Raw genomic sequence first — 19,778 nt, 5'->3', positions numbered from 1 at the left:
CTCTCTCTCTCTCTTTCTTTCTATTAAAGCATGGGTAATAGCAGTTACCTCTGAATTAATGATATTGATCTGATTTATATTTAACTGGATTTAAATCATATGCATAAAGTAAAAACTATGAGAGCCTGCCGGCAAAGTATTAAATTTAGGTTATACAATCTTTAAATATTAAGATGTTATGACTATCATGCTTTAATATAAAATTAACATAAAGTAACTAGAAGGACAGCTGAACAGTTATTAATCTAAATAATCACATCTGAACAAACTAGATAACATTTAGATAATATTTATTCTGAGATATTCTAAATAAGTAGTAATTTTACATAGCTGACTTGTAATCATTTATAATGGTTGTAACTTTTTTTGGGGAAACATTGTGCATGTTAGGACACAGCATCAAAAAATATGTCTTTGCTCCATATATTATTTGTTCTTAAAACATTGCTAGCATGGTACATTGTATGGGTCTCTGCTACCAACTGTGTCAGGGTAGGTAGCATAATAAATATTTCTTTAGTTATGAGATTAAATATAGCTCTTTCTTATGGTAAATCATGTTTTGGCTTACTTGCATAGGTATTAATTAGGATTTAGGTATTTAAACACACACCAACTTCTAAGACATATGACTCAAAATTTTTTCTATTTTTAGGGTTTTTTTAACACAAAATTTTCCTGAGGTTACTATGTCCTTAAATTAAATGTTCTCTTTCAAATAAAATGCTGATTCAAATAACCCTCACTTATTAAGTAAGCTTATAATAATTTTGGGGGATGACATTCCATACAACCTATCTTTCCATTCATTATAAATAAATTTTCAGGTGTTAAACTATCATAAGGCAGCTTTGTTCTTGCAACGGTGTAAAAGCTGGAAGGACAAAAACTTGCCAAATCCCAAAGTGACTGTGATGTCATGGTTGGTTGATGGGTGACAGGAACCATAAAGGAGTTTGGCAGGAACAACTCAGTTCTTCCTATGAACTGGGAGCTGACAGCTATCACAGAGAGAAGCAGAAAGAGCCAGAGGAGGAAGTGTAAAGACTATTCATAGGAAGTGTCTGAGGCCACTGATTCTTTCCGACTAACTGAGAGATCATGAAAGAGCTCTAAGAATTTGGACAAAATATGGACAGAACTATTTAAATGGAGGTAAAGGCATAGATTTTTAAAGAACTAAGAAAAGTAGCTCTGCATTTATTAAACCTTTAGTATTTTCATGTACTGCCTTCTCTTTAGAAATGTTTATTGAAATATGTTTGGCTTTATACATTGCTCATTATGTCTGTGTGACTGATTCACATCTGTAGCCTGGAGCAGTTGTTTTTTCTTTCCTTAATGTGGCTGGAACTTCATTATATGTGTATATTATGCTTTATTTATCCATTCTGTTGATGGACATTTGGATTAGTCATAATTTTAGGCAATTATGAATAAAGCTGCTCTAAACATTCTTGTTTTTGTCCTTGTGGACATAACCTCCCATTCCTCTCAGGTATGTACATACCACATAGTGGGGCTGCTGGGTCGGAGGAAAGGCATATGCTCATGTTTAGTAGACTGACCACATTTTCCCAAAGTGGTTGTATTCATTCACTTTCCTACTAGCAGTGAGAGCTCCAGTTGCTCCACATCCTCGCCAATGTTCGATACTGCTAGCTTTTTAAAAACCAGTCATTGTGGGGTATGGTGGTATCTTATTGTAGATTGAACTAGCATTTTCTTGATGAGTAATAATAAGAAACAGTTTTTTGCATGTTTAGTTCTCATTCGGCATCTTCTTTTTATGATATAACTGTTGACATGTTTTTCCCATTTAAAAAAAATTGGATTATTTTTTTAATTGATTTGGCAGCACTCTTTATTGTGAAACATTCTTTATACAGGTATGTCTATATTTATCTATATCTAATCTGTATCTGTATGATATAAACTTCACTTTGATCCGGTGAATTCAGTCTTTCATTCCCCTCTTTTAACTGGGAAAACTGGAGACATGTGGGACTTGACTTCCCAAGATGGAACAGCGCATGTGTGAAGTCTGGTGTGATTCCAGAACTCCCGCTTGCATCATTAGGTTATAATTCCTTCCCCAAAAAGCAACAGACCCTCCGGATTACAAACTGATACCTGTTTTTACTAATCAAGAGTAATACAGACTTTATACAATTTATGTAAGTAAGAGCCAAAGAACTCATCAAAAGAAATTTTTAGTAAAAGAGCAGGTCCTGAAGAGGCCCAAGTTGTATCTGGGCTCCTATAGCAAGCGACCAGGTAGAACTGTTCTGACCTCTATATTTTTGGAAGGTGCTATCCTTTCTTTCTGATAAAAGGTAAAACCAGAAACTTGAGCTCAAATGGTCATTAAACATTTGTTAACAGTTCTTTTTTTTTTTTTAAAGAAGAAAGCTGTCAATTCCAGTGCCTCTGCCAAATTTCACTCAGGTAATTTCACTAGGGCCCATTTATGCAGCAGGTTGGGAAAATGTATATTGGCAGAGAAGCTAACTGTGCTTAGAGGATTTCTATCTAAATCCTCTTGTTAGCTTCAATGAAATGAATTAGCACTTTGCTTTCCTTCCTGTCTATAAGTGAAGTGCCATGAAGCTATGGAAAGTCTACTGAGTTCTGCTTAAGAAACTGGCTTCCTTTCAAAGAGTGATGTGATCTTACTATATCCCTTACTTTTCTGAAGCACTTGTAAAGTTTAATTAGCTAATGTATTGTAATGTTTGCCAAGATCTCACAGTAAAGGAAAATATTGTTACAAAAATACTAATTATATTAAATTTTAAAGATGCTTAAAATATTTTTAAAAGGTGGGGCTATAAACACATTCTTCTTTTAATGTGCTAATCAGTCATTGAACTTTCTGAATGCAAATCAAAATTATGATACACCTATGATAATTTTTATGTTAAAAGCAAAGAGAGATCTTTATAAAGATAATGAACTAAAACATCTGTTCTTAATCAGCATGGTAATGTTGTTTTTTTTTTAAACACACTGTCAAACTACCTAATAAGGTAGAGTAATAACTGAATGCTATTTGCAATTTCCAGACGACATCAGTCATTACCAAATGCCTTAGGTATTTTCTTGGGCCAATACTATACGTGATTGAATAATTACCCTTTAATCAGTACACTGAAGAATAACTGTACCTTCTATGCTTTAAATATTTATATCCAACTTTACTTCATCAGGGTTTATCTCTAAATCAAAATAACTAGCTGTCTCTTTGAGAACAGGAAGTAGGTTTCCCTTTAAAAAATGGGAGAAATTAACAGTCAATGATTTACAAAAAATTATGGATTTAATTGTTAGGTCTCTAGTTTAATTCCAAAATGCAAAACTGGTTAATGGAAATGGTTTTCATATCCTTAAACTAAATAGCTCAACTTTCACCAATAATAAAGAAAAATTTCCTAGTTATGAACTTGCTTATTTTTATGATTGCCAGGTCTAAAAAGGCAAACTCAAACTTATCATTATCTTAACTGAAGTTCTGAGGTCACAGAATATCTTAAAAATCCAGACATGTCTTTGTTATGATTTTAGTAGTTGAAAGAATAATATAGTACAAGTAGAAATAATTTCATCCTTAAATTCAACAGAGAATCTCATAATCTCTGTATCTATCATATCTATAAAATCTTATATAATCCAAGGCCACAAAGATTTCTTCCATGGTTTCTTCTAGAAGTTTCATAGTTTTAGTTTTTACATGCATTGTATATGGTATAAGTCAAGATTCTCATGCTTTTATTTTTGTCTGTTTGTTTGTTTTGGTATATGCATGTCTGATTGTCCTAGCGCCCCCTTTTAAACTATTAATTCTCCAATTGCCTTTGCCAAAATTCCTATTTACATACACACACACATACATATATATATTATATATATAATATATATCTATATATTTCTGGACCCTTTGTTCTAGTCCATTACTCCAAGTATGTGTCCTTTTGCCAACACCAAACATTCTTAATTACTGTACTTTATAACAAGACTTGAAATCAGGCAATGCAAGCCCTCAGATTTTGTCCTTACTTTGCAAAATAATTTTGGCTGTTTTAGTTCCTTTGCCTTTCCTTCTAATTTTAGAATTATCTTGATAATTTATTCAAAAAGTCTTGCCAGAATTTTGACTGGGATTATGATGAATCTCTATTAAACTAGCTTTTAACTTGAATACTTCAGCTGGATTAAATGTGTCAGCAAATACAATTCCAATTAGAAAACAGATAAGCTTCAGACAACAAAAAATACAACAAATTTTAAATATGTATGAATTAGACAAAGATATTAGACTATCTAGCAATGCTCTTATAAATTTTAGGAATGTAGGGAAAATTCACTCATTGGAAGTGCTGATGACTCTCAGTGCTAAAGGAGCTATAAACTCTCTCAAGTGTAAAGGAAATATGATCAGTTATACCCAAAGAAGAGAATACTACAACTTTCAACTTTTCTATGTTGTCAAGATTGTCACAAAATAATTTATCTTGCAAAAGGTCCACTGACCTTTTAATATCCTTTTATATTTATACGTACACTGCCATTTAAGATTAAAATCTCCTAACTGCATCACATCTAAAAGAAATGTTTTCTGAAATGCCAGAAGGTCATTTCATATAGTGGGATGAGCACAGATTAAACAGTAGCATAATCGTCTGTGAGCTTTCAGCCTTGTTTCTGAAATGTCCATTTTCTCTATATTATTAGACACAGCAAAACATACGAAAGTTTTTCACCTGGATGAAGATCTGTACCTGGTTGGCTAGTCAGTCCTGGGAGAGATTCCTGCAACTGATAGGTTGAGGTGGAGGATGAAGTGCCATCAGCTGTGTTATTTGATGTCATATAAGCTCCGTATGTCGATGCTGAGTAATACTGTGCATACTGGTTTTGGCCAAAGGCTGTGTAGGATGGATAATCCTGAAACAGTAATTGAGACATGTGTGTTTGTTAAGAGAAACTGCCCTCTAGTAGGCTTGAAAGAAAATCAAATCACTATGGTAAACGGTAAGATTAGTATTTGGCTCCATTTGTTTTGGAGCCCACAGCTTTGAGGTGATGTCAATGAGCAGAGACTCTTCTGTGGGCATCTTCTGCATGAACAATGTCCTGGACTCCCCCGCTGGCTGTTCAAATCAGATCCAATACACACATTTGAATCTGTCTAAAGGATGCGACATCTGATTCACTTTGCCCCTATAATTATTTATTCAAGGATTTACATCATCAGGTCTTCTGCACTTGAGGAAAGAGGAAGAAGAAATAAGTGCTTATTCACAGCATCTGTTCTCATGCATCTTCTAACATCACCTGCAAGGGGGAGGTGTGACCACCCCTCCCAGCTTGCATGCACACCTCGCTCTGGGTCTGCATAATTGCGATTTTTATTTCCCTTCCAGGCTGCCCTGTAAAATTCTGTTTTCTTGGCAGGAAGAGTGAAAAAAGGAAGATGAATAAAAAATTTTCCTGCCCAGTCTCTCACAGGATAGATCCCCTCTGCGGCCCTGACTTGGAGTTTTTAGTGAGGTTTTCAAACATTTAATTTGCCTCATTTGTTACAGTGAGAAAAGAAAACATTGGATCAACTCCTCTGACCTGCTGTTTATTAAAACACTTTAAGAACCTTAAAATGATTGAAATAATCCTTCAAATCCTTTTATATATTAAGACAATGAACAAGGATTTGTTGTGACAATCGGTGTTTAAAATATTTAGTATGTTTTAGCCCAAATTGTTATTAATGACAAAAAAAGCCTTGGTCAGGATTAAGGTTCCCTCATACATGTTCCTAAGGGAAAAAAAAATCCATGTTTGAGGAAATTTTTTTTAGCAATATATATATATATATATATATATCACAAAGATATATAGATCTATATGTATACATATGTGTGTGTGCATGTGTGTGTGTATATACATATATATATATATAGAGAGAGAGAGAGAGAGAGACAGACAGACAGAAAGGGACAGACAGATGAGAAGCATCAATTCTTTGTTGCAGCACATTAGTTGTTCATTGATTGCTTTCTCATAAGTGCCTTGACCGGGGGTGGGGGGTCTACAGCCGAGCCAGAGGCCCCTTGCTCAAGACAGCAACCATGGGCTCAAGCCAGTGACCTTGGGCTTTGAGTCAGTGACCTTTGGCCTCAAGTCAGCGACTATGGGGTCATGTCTGTGATCCCACGCTCAAACCAGCAACTTCACACTCAAGCTGGTAAGCCTCGCTCAAACCAGATGAGCCCGAGCTCAAGTCGGCGACCTCAGGGTTTCAAACCTGGGTCCTCAGCATCCCAGGCCAATGCTCTATCCACTGTGCCACGACCTGGTCAGGCAGGAAATTCTTTGTATAAGTAAATAAGTGTATAAGCAAATATGATAAGAAAGGATTAAGTAGTTTGGTAGAAAACTAAAATCCTATGTTAATTTCTAGATTTGATAGTCCCATTACAACCTGTGAGCCAATAAAAAACAAAAACAAAATCTTACCAGTATTTGGACAATGTTCCTAGCAACACATATTTTTCAAAATAAATCAATAAAAACAAACATATACAATGTGATTGCTTGGTGTCAGGTACTGTTCTGAAGCCTTAAATGAACTTAGTCATTTAAGTATCACAACCCATAGGCAGCATTATCATTACAGTGATGGGGACGAAGGCACAGAGTGCCTTTCAGTGATTTGCCCAAGGTCACACAGCTAGCCAGTTTCAGAGCTGAAACCGCAATCCAGGGAGCCTGACTAGCATCTGGGAGCTGGAATCTCTGCTATGCCTCAAAGGAAGATGAATTAACTCACTGACTGGAAAGGTACAGGCATCAACTTCTGGTGAATAAAATGTCTCTGTGCTCAACCATATCTTAGAGATCTTTTCTTCTCTTTATATCCACTATTGTCACCCCTTCATCCTGGTCCAAGCCACCTTCACTTACTATTGTAGCCAATGGACAGGTTTTCTAATTTCTCTCCTCACTTCCATTTTTGGCTTTCTCTAAAGGCCCTAAAGCCAAAGTAACCTTTTCAAAACATAAATTACACAATGCTCTTCTGCTGCTCAACATGCTTTATTAGCTTCCTACTGAGCTTGAAATAGATTACAAGTTCCATCCTACAAACCCCAGGCCCCTGTACATCTAAACAAATGTGTTTCCCCACTGGATACTCATGTACTAACTCAACCCCAGCCTGCTTTGCATTCACTGATGCACCAAGGTTTTCAGCCCTTGGGTCGGGTCCAAGCTGCTTTCTATGCCCGAAACACCCTTGCCCTCATTCTTCACACAGCCCTTATGAGACTTGGCCTAAATGTTCCGCAAGATAGGCCTTCCCCCAAATTTTCCTTACTTAAATTAAATTTCTAATAGTATTTTTAATAGGACCTTGTTCTCTCCCTTCATACTTCCTAATTATATATTTACTTGTATGATGACTGGTTTAATGTCTGTTTCTTTCAGTAGGCTGTAAACTCCATGAGGTAGGAATCAGGTCCAATCCATTTTACCCCCACCTTCATTTCCCCAGGACACCAGCCAGTTCCTAATACAGAATAAGTACTCGATAAGTATTTCCTAGAATAATAAATTGGTATTCAGTCCATGGGCCAAAATGCAGGACACATTTTATACTGAAACCACTGTATTTAAATATTCAGGTAGCACTAGATCTGTTTTATGATATAAATCTTTCCTCTCCATTATGAATCTTTTATTCTTTCAAGTGGAACAGAGTAATTCTTTCCTCATGCTGTCACTCTACCTAGAAACTAAATAAATAAAAATAAAAGCCAACCGTAGTCCAACAGAAAGGTTGTTTAGTAACAAATGATATTTTACTCTAAAACTGACATAACACAATCTGATTATTGACTACAGTTCAATCAATTAATGTTCATACACTTTTATCACAAAAAATAAAATTGTATTTAGTACTATTTTGTTTAGTGTTCAATAAATTATATTGAGTTTAAGATTATAGAAAAGCATGCAATACATTTTGTAATTTCATGACAAATAATTAAACCAATAGCAGCTTAAATGTTTAAGGGCAAACCTAGAAAACAGGAAACCTAAAATAGCTAGAATTACACATATCCCCAAAATTCTGGATTACCCCTTTTACTACCTTGAAATGGCCATCTTAATTTTAAATATAAAAACCTTATTGTGAGAGACTATGTACTTATGTGATAATCTGAAACTAATCTTCCAAAATCTGAATAGGTATAAGAAGCATAAATACAAAAAAACTACTTTACCTGTTGTGAACTGCTGAAATTCGTTGAATTGGAAACTGAATTATTTGCATAAATAGTAGATGATGGTGCAAAACTAGAACCTACAGATAAATAAAAAATACATTTTAAAGTATTCACTGTAAAATAATAGAAATACTTCACTTTGCAGAATTCAATGAGATAAATGTATTTTTAATTTTGTTAAGATAGTGAAATTGAAGTTGAGAGATTTATAAGGAATATGTGCTTAACTCCATTTCTCTTGTGACTATAAGGTCACATCTAGAAAAGTCTTAATATGGACTGTAGCTGCTCTTCATGGTGTTAAGTGTCTATAAGTGCAGAGTCACTCAAAGAATAAAATATTATCAGACTCAAACTACTTCCAGATTATTGAACTTTCTGATTGTCCTATCAACTGCTTTTGTATACACAAACCCCCTGAGTTAAACATTTGGACAGTGTTAGCTTAAGAGATCAACATACAGAACCCACTCAGAATTAACTGATGCTTGCAGCTCCCTGTCTTCATTCCTGTGCCCTTTCCCTAAAACAAAAAGCCCTGGGAACCAGGGCTCAGACTCCATAGGGTTTATACTGCAATAATCTAAGAGTTGAGGGCCTTCTAAAATTCACTATTAGGTCAGGAATTTATTCAACATCTTTTAAAATTAGGGCAAAAACAAATGGACTATCAATTTGCGGATTATTTTTTTAAAGACTATGTTCCTGTGGAATGTACTTGTTAAGGAATAAATTAAAAGATTATTGATACAGCTGATTATTTTATCATTGGGTTTTAAATAGTAGTATATAATCAATGCAAACTGACCGGAACTAGTTGTGTGGCTAACTATGGCTGTAGCAAGTATGCAAACACGTTTCTACCTACATTCTCCGTAAAGAGAAACTTGCCATTTCAGCAAAAAAAGTCTAAGTAATTATTTCATTTTAGTCAACTGGCTCAAATGTCAGTACTAGTTGCTTCAAATATGTTAATATAGCCCCAAATTTATGAATATGATAATATAGACAAAATGACAGATAGAAACCGCTTTTAATGTTTTTATTATGTCACTAAATTTTTCCAGCTTTTACTGCACAGTGATTAAAAAGAATTTTTAATTAGAGTTAACAAGAGGAAATATTAAACATGGAGGATTTGGGAGTGGTACAAATTATATAAAATATTCCTATTAAAAATGTAGTGTCAACAGGATACAGATATTTTAGGAATAAACAAAAAAAAATCCTCATTCAATGATCAGCAGGACTTAGAATAAGTGCTAACTCAACCTTAAATAGAATCAAAACAGCAGGATCTACTTAAGGAGCACTAACAAGAAAATAGTGGTTCTGGTTATGAATCTTTGAAATCACTTAAGTAGTTGCCTAATATGTGACTGCTGGCATGGTGACTGGCTTGGGGGTTGCTTTGCTTGGACCAAGTTTTCTGCCAATTTTACGCAACTTAAACTTAAGTACTGGGCATGGGTCATATATCTTAATGCATATTTGACTTTTTTTGTCATGTTTCCTTTCTGATGGAATTGAGTGAGTTGAGGTTTAACATTTAAAACTGTCTTCATGGCTGCAGAATTCTAGTCTGAAGCCAAGGAGCATCATTCAAAAAATTTCTTCTCACCTAACATATCTCCTGTGTGGCTCCTTACCTGGCATCTGGTAAGAATAAGGTGTCTGGCCCGGCTGAGGGGTGGAAAATCCTGGGCTGTAACTGAGGCACCCACTTTGTAACGGGGACTGAGTTTGTGGAAGTCCACTCTCTGTCTTGATGCCTGGCAACATCACACCCAAATCTGTTTGGAAGAAGCATGTGCAAAACCACTTGTTACTCAGTGATCTTATTTCTGAGTTGTATCACACATTAGAATATACAGTGACTAGCCAGCAGGAGTATAACCTGCTGCTTATAAGCAAAGGAGGAGAAAAGAGAAGACGTGAAATACCGTAAGTGGGCAGGCTGTAGGGCTGTCCTGTCTGGGAGTAGGCTGTGTAGACGGCTGGCTGCTGCATTCCCGAATACTGAGTCTGGCCTGCATAGGCAGACATTGTTTGAGCTGCTGGTGTAGAAAGAATGTGTGGATAGGGCCTAAATATCAGAAAAATAGCATTACTGTGGCAACAAAGACTGCATATTAATTCAGACAGCTTAGATTCAGTGAAACCTTATAATAGCCAGGAAGTAATCCTCTTCTTTATCCACAATATAATTTTAGCAATATAGGAAAGGACATGGGTCTGTATGTCAGGAGTCCAGGCTCTGTACGAACCAGTCTAGTGACCTTGGATAAATAATTTAAACTTCCTATGTCTACACTGTCTTGTAAAGTGAGAAATTTGATTTAGATATTATATCTAAAGCCTCTTCTAGGTCTATAATTCTTGTTTACTTCAGACACAGCATTCTAATTGATATGCAAATGAGGAAAATGGAGCACAGACCAATTAATTGAGACTCTCCAGTTTCTGTAAGTGACCTAATACTATGCAATGACTACAAGAGTCATTAAGCCCTACCAAGGATTGTCTATCAAGAACTAGAAATCTTAAAAAAAAAAAGAGTAGGCAACTTCTTGAAAAAAAAAAATAGAATGCCATTCCCTTCAGCAAGCCACATTTTACAGAATGTTCCCAAATGGATATCCCATCTCCTGCCTATTCTTAAGGACACTTAGTATGACCAGACGGTGGCACAGTGGAAGGACACTCTAGTTGCCACAGAAAATAACACCTAACTGTGCATGAATCTGGGATCCAATATATTGACACATCTGACTGACTGCAACAATTAATATGGTTAAACTTGAAATTTCTACCACTGCCCTCAATAAGTTTGCTACATTAATTATAAAAATAATAAGAGCATAGTCTTCAAAAATATGTTTTTCAGGACTTGAAATCCAATAAAAATACTGTAATAATGAAATAAATTATGATGTGACATTTGCATAAAAGGTAAGCTCTAGATTTGCTTTAAACTAGTCGGCACTTCAGAATTTTCATTAAAAAATATCAGTGCATTCTGGTTTGAATTTGATGCTTTCTTCAAGATGTATAAACATCCAGCATTAAGGGAACTGTCCAGATAAAAATGAGTGTCTCTTTATTTGCAGATTTGTGCAGGGTATAGATTTATCCAACTAATTTATCCAAATGTCTCTAACACATTGATATACATAAATGTATTCCGGTTTAAAGTTGTTATATTGTATGAATACAGATTTATAAAGATAGTCCTGGAAAATCATTCTAACACATTTGAAGGAACCTACTGGCCACTTACTTGGAAGGATAGAGCTGTGGGGAATATTGATGTGCTGATCTGGGGCTATAGCCACTGCTTGTTATTACTGTAAGACACAATAAAAGTGCAAAAAGGTTGCTTCATAAATATATTTCACTAGAATATACTAAACCAATTTAAAGAAATTACCACGTTAAAGATATGTTTCTAAAATTCACTGATTCAATAAATGGATTCATTTTCTAAACAGAAGCAGATGCCTAAACATTTTATTCAAACTGAACTGTTTTAAGTTTGTTCTAAGAGCATGAAATGAATTCTTAATGTTAAATATCATTCGTCTCCATCATTCTTCCATTTTCTCAAATCAATAGCATGAGCTTACATATTAATATACTATAAAAATCTTTGATTATAAGAAATTAATATTTAATGATCTAAAGATAAATTTTTAAAATGTGCAAACTTTATATGTTTTAAATTCTAAATATGATGGTAATAGATTCTTTCCTCCATATTTATTCTACTAGAATTACAATAAAAGTTTATTTTAAAAATGTGACATTCCAACCTTCATTTTCAAATTGTCAAATGCTATCATTTTCTCTTTCCTTTCTTTTACCAGATGAGAAATTAAAAATACAGAGTCCAAAGTATTCTAGTAATAATTGGAATATACTATACATGGAAAGCATGGGTGATAATGCAATACTTAAAAAAAACATAATTGCAAAATGAAGCAGTAATCTTGTTTACAAAAATGTTTTGAACTATCAGAGATAGAACCTTTACAAGAAGAACATAAAGGTGAAAGTCGGGTCCTACTAATATTTCATCCCAACATGCAGCCCCAAACTGGAATACATCCAAAAGTTGGAAGTTTCCTCTAACCATCTGCCTTGACTAAGACGGATGTGTTGCAAATATATGGGCTCTGAAGTGTGAGGCAGTCCCTTCAGAGCCAGTGCATACTGGGCAGGCACACAGAGTGTCTTTATTAGGCCATCTGCTGTTCATTCACTTTTCAAAAAGATTAAAGTAGTACACAACGCAGCACTGGAATTAGTTTAGTCTAATCAATCATAGTTATACTTCAAAGTACTATGTCCTTTTTTAGTTGTTCATAATAATTCTGGAGCTAAACTTTTAGAATTATAAAAGTGACAAATAGGTTTAGCTTGCTAATTATTTGATGAAATATGAGATTTTTCTGTATCAAAATGCTATTAAGTATCTTTGTGATCTGCTGCTTCAGAAACAGGTAGAATTTAATGTGCTTAAAATGCTGTTTGGTTTGCAAACCTTGAGTATGAAAGTCTATTATGGTTTCCATAGCAACAGTTCAGAAAGTATGTATGTTTTCATGAATATAATAATCAATTTTGAAAATCATTAAATATATTTAACAAGTTACAAGGTCTGTTCTTTTCCTTAAATTATACCGTTCACAAAAAGTAGGAGATATTTCAAAATGAATATGAAGTGGTAAAATATCCCCTACTTTTTGAGAGCAGTGTACATTGACCAATGGACCACTCATTTTCCACTTATTTATTACAGATTTAAAGAATGTTTAAAACTTTCAAGTGATCTCAATGAGAACAGACTCTTTTTACTACACTATGAGCACCATATGTAAATTACATAGTATCAACAGTGTTACTCCACAGGAAATTCAGTCCAATTCAGTAATTCACAATAGTGAATACTCTGTTTATCCAACAAAATATAGTTGAATGAGGCTTAATACCATGTGTTTTGTCTCTGATTCACAAAACTTCCCTTTGGTACACTCAAGTCTTGGACTATACTAACCTGTAACTAATTATTCTCAGGACTGTAAAACACAAGATTTTACCAAAGAGACATTAAATAATGAAAAGAAGTATTCACTATAGCAGCTTTTATTAAATAAACCAAAGCACAAAATTATTTCAGAAAAAAATCATATACATGAACACAAATTTGAATATGTAGGATGCATCTTCCCTCTAATGAATGAATTTCAGTATAAAGGTGCAACCTTTAAAATTTTATATTAGTGACTATACATTCATTTTGTAAACAAAATATAGAATATAAAACCTTTGGCTCAGGAAACTTGGATGTTCACATAAAACTTGGAGAAATTGTGCATCTTAACTAACTTTTTACATTTTATTCTAACAACACTCTGCACATAACTGATAACAAAATTTATCTAAAGTGAGTTGGAATTATGCTACACAGGCAGCCTAACCTCCAGTATGATTTCTGGAAAACAAGGCATGCAGACCTACCTTTTATTCCTCATTGCCATTTAAGTAATCTAGAAATCTAGTTGAGTGCTTATCCAAAGCACTCAACTCATTATAGCTCATCATTTCTGCCTATAAAAGTAAGCAAAATTTTCTATATTTCCTAAAAATTAATTAAAACAAATTTTTAAAGATTATTAGAATCTCAGAGTATGATGTCAAGCAGTTTTAATGGTTTGTTCTTATTATCATGGCACTTTAGAACATTGACCATCAATGGGGTGGGAGGTGGGGGGTGAGGCTGGAGGGTAAGTAGGGATTTTGTTTGCCAGGGTACATTTAAAATACATGGAAACATTTTTGGTTGTCATCACTGGAGGGTCCTACTGTCATCCTGGTATGGATGATAAGGATGCTGCTAAACATCTTAAAATGCAGAGGACAGCTGCTCCACAATGAGAAATACGCCAGTTTTTAGGTAGTACTACTATTGAGAATTGCTGACCTAAATCATTGTTGTCCTAAAAAACTTGGTCCATGGTGTTGAAAATGTTCTATATCGGAGTTGTCCGATATGAAAGCCACTAAGGAAACACATGTACAGCCTGACCTGTGGTGGCGCAGTGGATAAAGCGTCGACCTAGAAATGCTGAGGTCGCAGGTTTGAAACCCTGGGCTTGCCTGGTCAAGGCACATACGGGAGTTGATGCTTTCAGCTCCTCCCCCCTGTCTCTGTCTCTCTCTCCCTCTCTCTCTCCTCTCTAAAATGAATAAATAAAATAAAATTTAAATAAATAAATAAATAAATAAATGAGAGCAAGCTCCTATTCTGCCCCTATTTTGCCTGACCTGTGGTGGCGCAGTGGATAAAGCGTCAACCTGGAACGCTGAGGTTGCCGATTCAAAACCCTGGGCTTGCCTGGTCAAAGCACATATGGGAGTTGATGCTTCCTGCTCCTCCCTCCCCCTTCCTCTCTCTCTCTCTCTCACACACACTCTCTCTCCTCTCTAAAAATTAATAAAAGAAAAATTTTAAAAAAATGTACTTAAAAAAAAAAAGGAAACACATGTACCTATTAAACACTTGTAATATGACTAGTGTGACAAGGTAACTTTTGTTACTTGTACCAAATATTAATCAATTTAGATTTAGATAGTCACATATGGTTAGGGACTACTTTAATGAACAGTGTGGTCCTAGATAATTCTTTTTTTTATTTTTTATTTTTTATTTTTTTTATTTTTCTGAAGCTGGAAATGGGGAGAGACAGTCAGACAGACTCCCGCATGCGCCCGACCGGGATCCACCCGGCACGCCCACAAGGGGGCAATGCTCTTCCCACCAGGGGGCGATGCTCTGCCCCTCCGGGGCGTCACTCTTGTTGCGACCAGAGCCACTCTAGCGCCTGGGGCAGAGGCCAAGGAGCCATCCCCAGCGCCAGGGCCATCTTTGCTCCAATGGAGCCTTGGCTGTGGGAGGGGAAGAGCGAGACAGAGAGGAAGGAGAGGGGGAGGGGTGGAGAAGCAGATGGGCGCTTCTCCTGTGTGCCCTGGCCGGGAATTAAACCCAGGACTTCTGCACGCCAGGCCGACGCTCTACCACTGAGCCAACCAGACAGGGCTAGATAATTCTTAAAAGAAAACTGGAGAACTTTTTTTTTTTCCAGACCAGAATGCTGTTGTCAAATATTTATACCTGTGCTGACCTGTGAAGCTTTGACTGTATGGCCTTAACCGCCTTTACCTTCTCAGGACGTCAGTATTCTTGCTTACAGAATGAATCAGAGATCTTTAAAATTCCTTGTGGAGTTGACATTCTATAATCTTATCATTTAGCTTTTAATTAACTTGTGATGTATTATTAACGTATGTCAGCAATTACTAAGTCTGTTCTTTTCCTTAAAAATATGTTCATATGCACTTACTTTGTAGAAAGTTTACAAGGGTTTTGGTGAATAATAAAAAATGCTAGAGTTAGTTGGTACCTATATGTTTCCTGGGAGGCAAGTGAATTGCTAGAAAACAATGTAGATTAGCACATATGAATCTCTATACAGAGTGTATGACTGATTATTTCTTTCAGTTTGGGGCGGTAATATTTATGTGAGTACAAAACAAATGCTGTGTGAGCTCATGAAATGGGATCATCCATATCTATAAAAATCAATTTATGCTCTAATGACATCATACTCAAGGACATACCGCAACTCTTTACATGAAGTGTGCCCATATAAAATCTTTGTACATAAAAGCATGGATAAACGTAAAATAAAATAGAATAACAGAACCCAGTTGTAATGACCACAAATACTTTTTTTTTTAGGTTTAATGGTCATCTTTCTGCTATACACATGCCTTCTCACATTAAAAAAAAAAATCCTTTCACCAGATAATAAACCAAACAAAAGACTATAATTTAACTAAGTCAATTTAACGCATGTCCTTTGTGCTCACGTGGGAGTTACCAGGTATTTGGATTTAAAAAGGATTGATGTGTAAAGACATGCGATTGTTCTCTCTGAAGCATGTGAGTGAGAGTAGTGCTCTCAGAGGCTGGCTTCTAATGCATCCAGCATGTGCTCTCCTGCAGCCCATTAACCTTTAATACTTGTCACTCAGCTGCTTACACAGGAGGTTTTTTAAACCCAGAAAGGAAACAAGGTTATTTAGAAGGAATCAAATGGATAGTTTTACATCTCGAATCTTGGAGGAAAGGCCGTTTTTATGTCACCTAAGTGGGGAAGTTAAAGGAATAAAGTAAACTATGACAATGTGATTATTAAACCAAACAAGGTATAAAATATTTATGAAGGAATCCAGCTCTGCTTATTTCTAATAAGAAAGTCAGGGGGATGGCTTTGCTGTCAACTAAAAAAAAAAAATCTGGCAAAATGATTCTAAATTTAATTTCCAAAAAAGGTATGGTTTATGACAATCAATTCTCAAAGTAAATTCATCGCTAAATTTATAAAGAACCCAGTTCTAACAGCTTTGGTGTTTACGCAGCTTGTTCACTAGAAGAATCACGTATACCCCAAGGTGTATGTAACAACACACGAGCTTAAGGCTTTACCTGACCCAGTAAAAGTGTCAAGCGCTCCATCTCCAGTCGTGGTTGTGGTTTCACTGCTGTTCAAAGGCTCTGTTTTGACTGCAAGGAGAGACACTATGTAGAAGAATAAGTACATGTGAGTCTCATATCTAGACTGATATCAAAGATGCTGACTGCTCTACTAGTGTTTTTTTCTAGCTACCATGGTCATGCAAGAGAGAACTTATAGAGTTGGTGAAGAGAGTTTTGTTAATTTAGCTTCTAAATGGACATGCATTTGTAGAGAACTTAATCTAAAAATCCTCTGGCTAAACCAGTTCTCTCGGATCTGGCTTTTAAAGGCAGTCAACCTTAAATAGTTGAAATAGCAATACACATATTTGTATTTTTTAACTCACCTAAAGCACACTCTAATATTATAGTCAAAAGACAGAAAAAAGAAACCATCAGTCAGTCTTCAGAATGTCTAATCCAAAACATAACAAAGAGAAGTACTAGCTTATATTTTATTCTTCTCAAGAAGATATTAAAAAAAAAAGAGTGCATAAGAGTACAATGGAGGTATATTCAAATAAGGAAACCATGGGTGTATTTATGTGATGGGTGAAAAATGAGACACTCAATAAATTTTCTGTTCTTAAAAAGGTGAAAGAGCTATACATAAGGTGTTAGGCTTTTTATTTTAATGGCATAATAACTTTTAATGAGTTATATATATATATATATATATATAGAAACACAGAATAAGAGATAATTTCTACAGCAATAAATATACCTTTAAAAACTCTTTAATATGTTATTTTTATTTTGAGGTGGTATATTTTTGTGAAATCCTCACTTGGCAATGATGTAGCCTGGCACACATTATTGTCATTATTAGATGCGAGTGGGGGGAGGGGCCAGTGAAAAAGCCTCTTCTCATTTTGTCACACCATATTTTCCCTTTGTGGGCAAAGCTCTGCTACATATATCACAGCAGCAAGGGAATAAGCTAAATTATTTTCTACTTAACACCTCTTATGATTCCTGAAAATGATACAGTTAAATGCCTTAGAAGCAAGCAGAAAACCATAAGAAAGCTGAAGTCTAGCCAAACAAGAATAAACGTGACAAGAAGAATACTGTAATGGGTCAGCATGTACCCACCAAACAATTGAGCATGGTTACGCTGTTAGAAAAGCAATTAATTAGTGGAGAAACATGCAGTAATGATTATGAACAGAATAGATTGGAACCTCCCTTAGTGAGCTCTGGGGTTAATTTAGTATCCATGATCCAATAATGTCATGAAGATTTGCTGGAAGATTCAGAAAACTACAAGAAGTTTAAGAAGTTGGAAAGAGGAAGTGAAGAAACTTGGCTTAAGTCTCCTAGCATAGGGGATATTTAAGGTTGACCTATTTAGCAACAACCACCTGAGGAGTAGTGTCTAATTATTTGTACGATGATAATGAGCCATGGTTACTACTTTTTAGTAATAATTTGTATAGTAGTCCATATTATGCTAATAGCTCATCACTAATGAAATTTACCACTACAAAATTATTTACTACTGCATAATTATTTATTGGGAGCTTACTATGTTTAGACTATTTACATTTAGCTAATCCTCAAAACAATGCTTGATCGATGTGAACCCCTATATCTATTTTATACATGAGGAAACTAATGTTTTGGTGGGCTGAGGGGCTTGTTGCATTGCAGATGCTAAAGCTAAGATCTGAACATAGGTCTTTCGCTCTAAAATCAGGATCTCTTCACCATAACAGGCTGTCTTCACATATGAAAATGGCTTATGTTCATGACAGTGACTGCATATGGGTTCAGAAAGTGTAAGAATGGGGTTATTTTAGATGGAGTAGTTAGGCACACTTTGTTAATAATGAAAACTGCAAAATCTGGGAATAGGTTAAAAAAGTATGTTTTTCATTTCTTTCTCTTGAAACATTTTATTTTATTTATTTATTTATTTTTTTTTCATTTTTCCGAAGCTGGAAACGGGGAGGCAGTCAGACAGACTCCCGCATGCGCCTGACCGGGATCCACCCGCCCTCTGGGGCGTCGCTCTGTTGCATCCAGAGCCATTCTAGCATCCGAGGCAGAGGCCACAGAGCCATCCTCAGCACCACGGCCAACTTTGCTCCAATGGAGCCTCAGCTGCGGGAGGGGAAGAGAGAGACAGAGAGGAAGGAGAGAGGTAGGGGTGGAGAAGCAGATGGGTGCCTCTCCTGTGTGCCCTGGCCGGGAATCGAACCTGGACTCCTACACGCCAGGCCGACGCTCTACTGCTGAGTCAACCGGCCAGGGCCTCTTGAAACTTTTTAAAAGACACAAGAAGTAGCAAATGCAAAAGGAGATAACAATGCACACTTCAAAGGTACTTTCTACATTCCAGGTGCTCTTTTTGTGCTTTTTATAGATATTAACTCATTTACTGCTCATGACAATCATATGAGGTAGTTAATATTATCATCTTCATTTTTCAGATGAGGAAACAAAGAGGCACAGAGAGGTGAAATAATTTGCCTACAGTTGCAGTTAGTAAATCCTAAAATTTGAGACAAGGTGGTGTGGTTTCAGAACACAAATTTTAAACCATACTACCTTTGCCGGCAGCACTAACCAAGAACTCCTTTAATCTGTGTCTGTATAAAGATGACCCAGAGTGTGATCTAGATGGGTGTAAAGGCTCTCTGTGATGCAATGTCTTATTCTTGACATTTATGACAAAAAAAGGCATAGTCTAAAACCTTCAGTGAAACTAAGACAAGAGAAACTTCCAAATTTTAACTGTGGCTGAATTCCTACTTAAACGTATTTAAATCTATGAAGACTACTTGTAAAATACATTTATTCATTCTCTACATATTTGCGCATTGGCAAGAGGGGAGGGGACTGGGACCTGTGTCTAATAAAACAGTTCTAGAAGCCAGACATAAAGATTAGTTTTGTTACGTTGAATA

The 19,778-nt window shown here is 35.6% G+C and overlaps 1 protein-coding gene across 10 annotated transcripts in view; it reads right to left on the bottom strand.

Annotated features, from left to right (window-relative positions):
* The window catches only part of EYA4 (EYA transcriptional coactivator and phosphatase 4), a 292,335-nt gene that overhangs the window by 40,782 nt on the left and 231,775 nt on the right, over nt 1-19,778 (bottom strand). For 5 of the 10 annotated variants that reach the window (XM_066248201.1, XM_066248198.1, XM_066248203.1 and 2 more), the window contains 6 exons: nt 16,837-16,929; nt 11,566-11,632; nt 10,229-10,371; nt 9,935-10,078; nt 8,283-8,362; nt 4,761-4,944 (listed from right to left, as the gene is read on the bottom strand). In XM_066248201.1, coding sequence (XP_066104298.1) covers nt 4,761-4,944; nt 8,283-8,362; nt 9,935-10,078; nt 10,229-10,371; nt 11,566-11,632; nt 16,837-16,929 — 711 coding nt within the window. The remainder of the gene's footprint in view (nt 1-4,760; nt 4,945-8,282; nt 8,363-9,934; nt 10,079-10,228; nt 10,372-11,565; nt 11,633-16,836; nt 16,930-19,778) is intronic. The other 5 variants (XM_066248200.1, XM_066248206.1, XM_066248205.1 and 2 more) reach the window with 3 other exon arrangements.

This window comes from Saccopteryx bilineata, chromosome 12 (genome assembly GCF_036850765.1).
Source record: "Saccopteryx bilineata isolate mSacBil1 chromosome 12, mSacBil1_pri_phased_curated, whole genome shotgun sequence".
Classification (NCBI taxonomy): domain Eukaryota; kingdom Metazoa; phylum Chordata; class Mammalia; order Chiroptera; family Emballonuridae; genus Saccopteryx; species Saccopteryx bilineata.
This window is presented reverse-complemented; position numbering and strand designations above follow the sequence as displayed.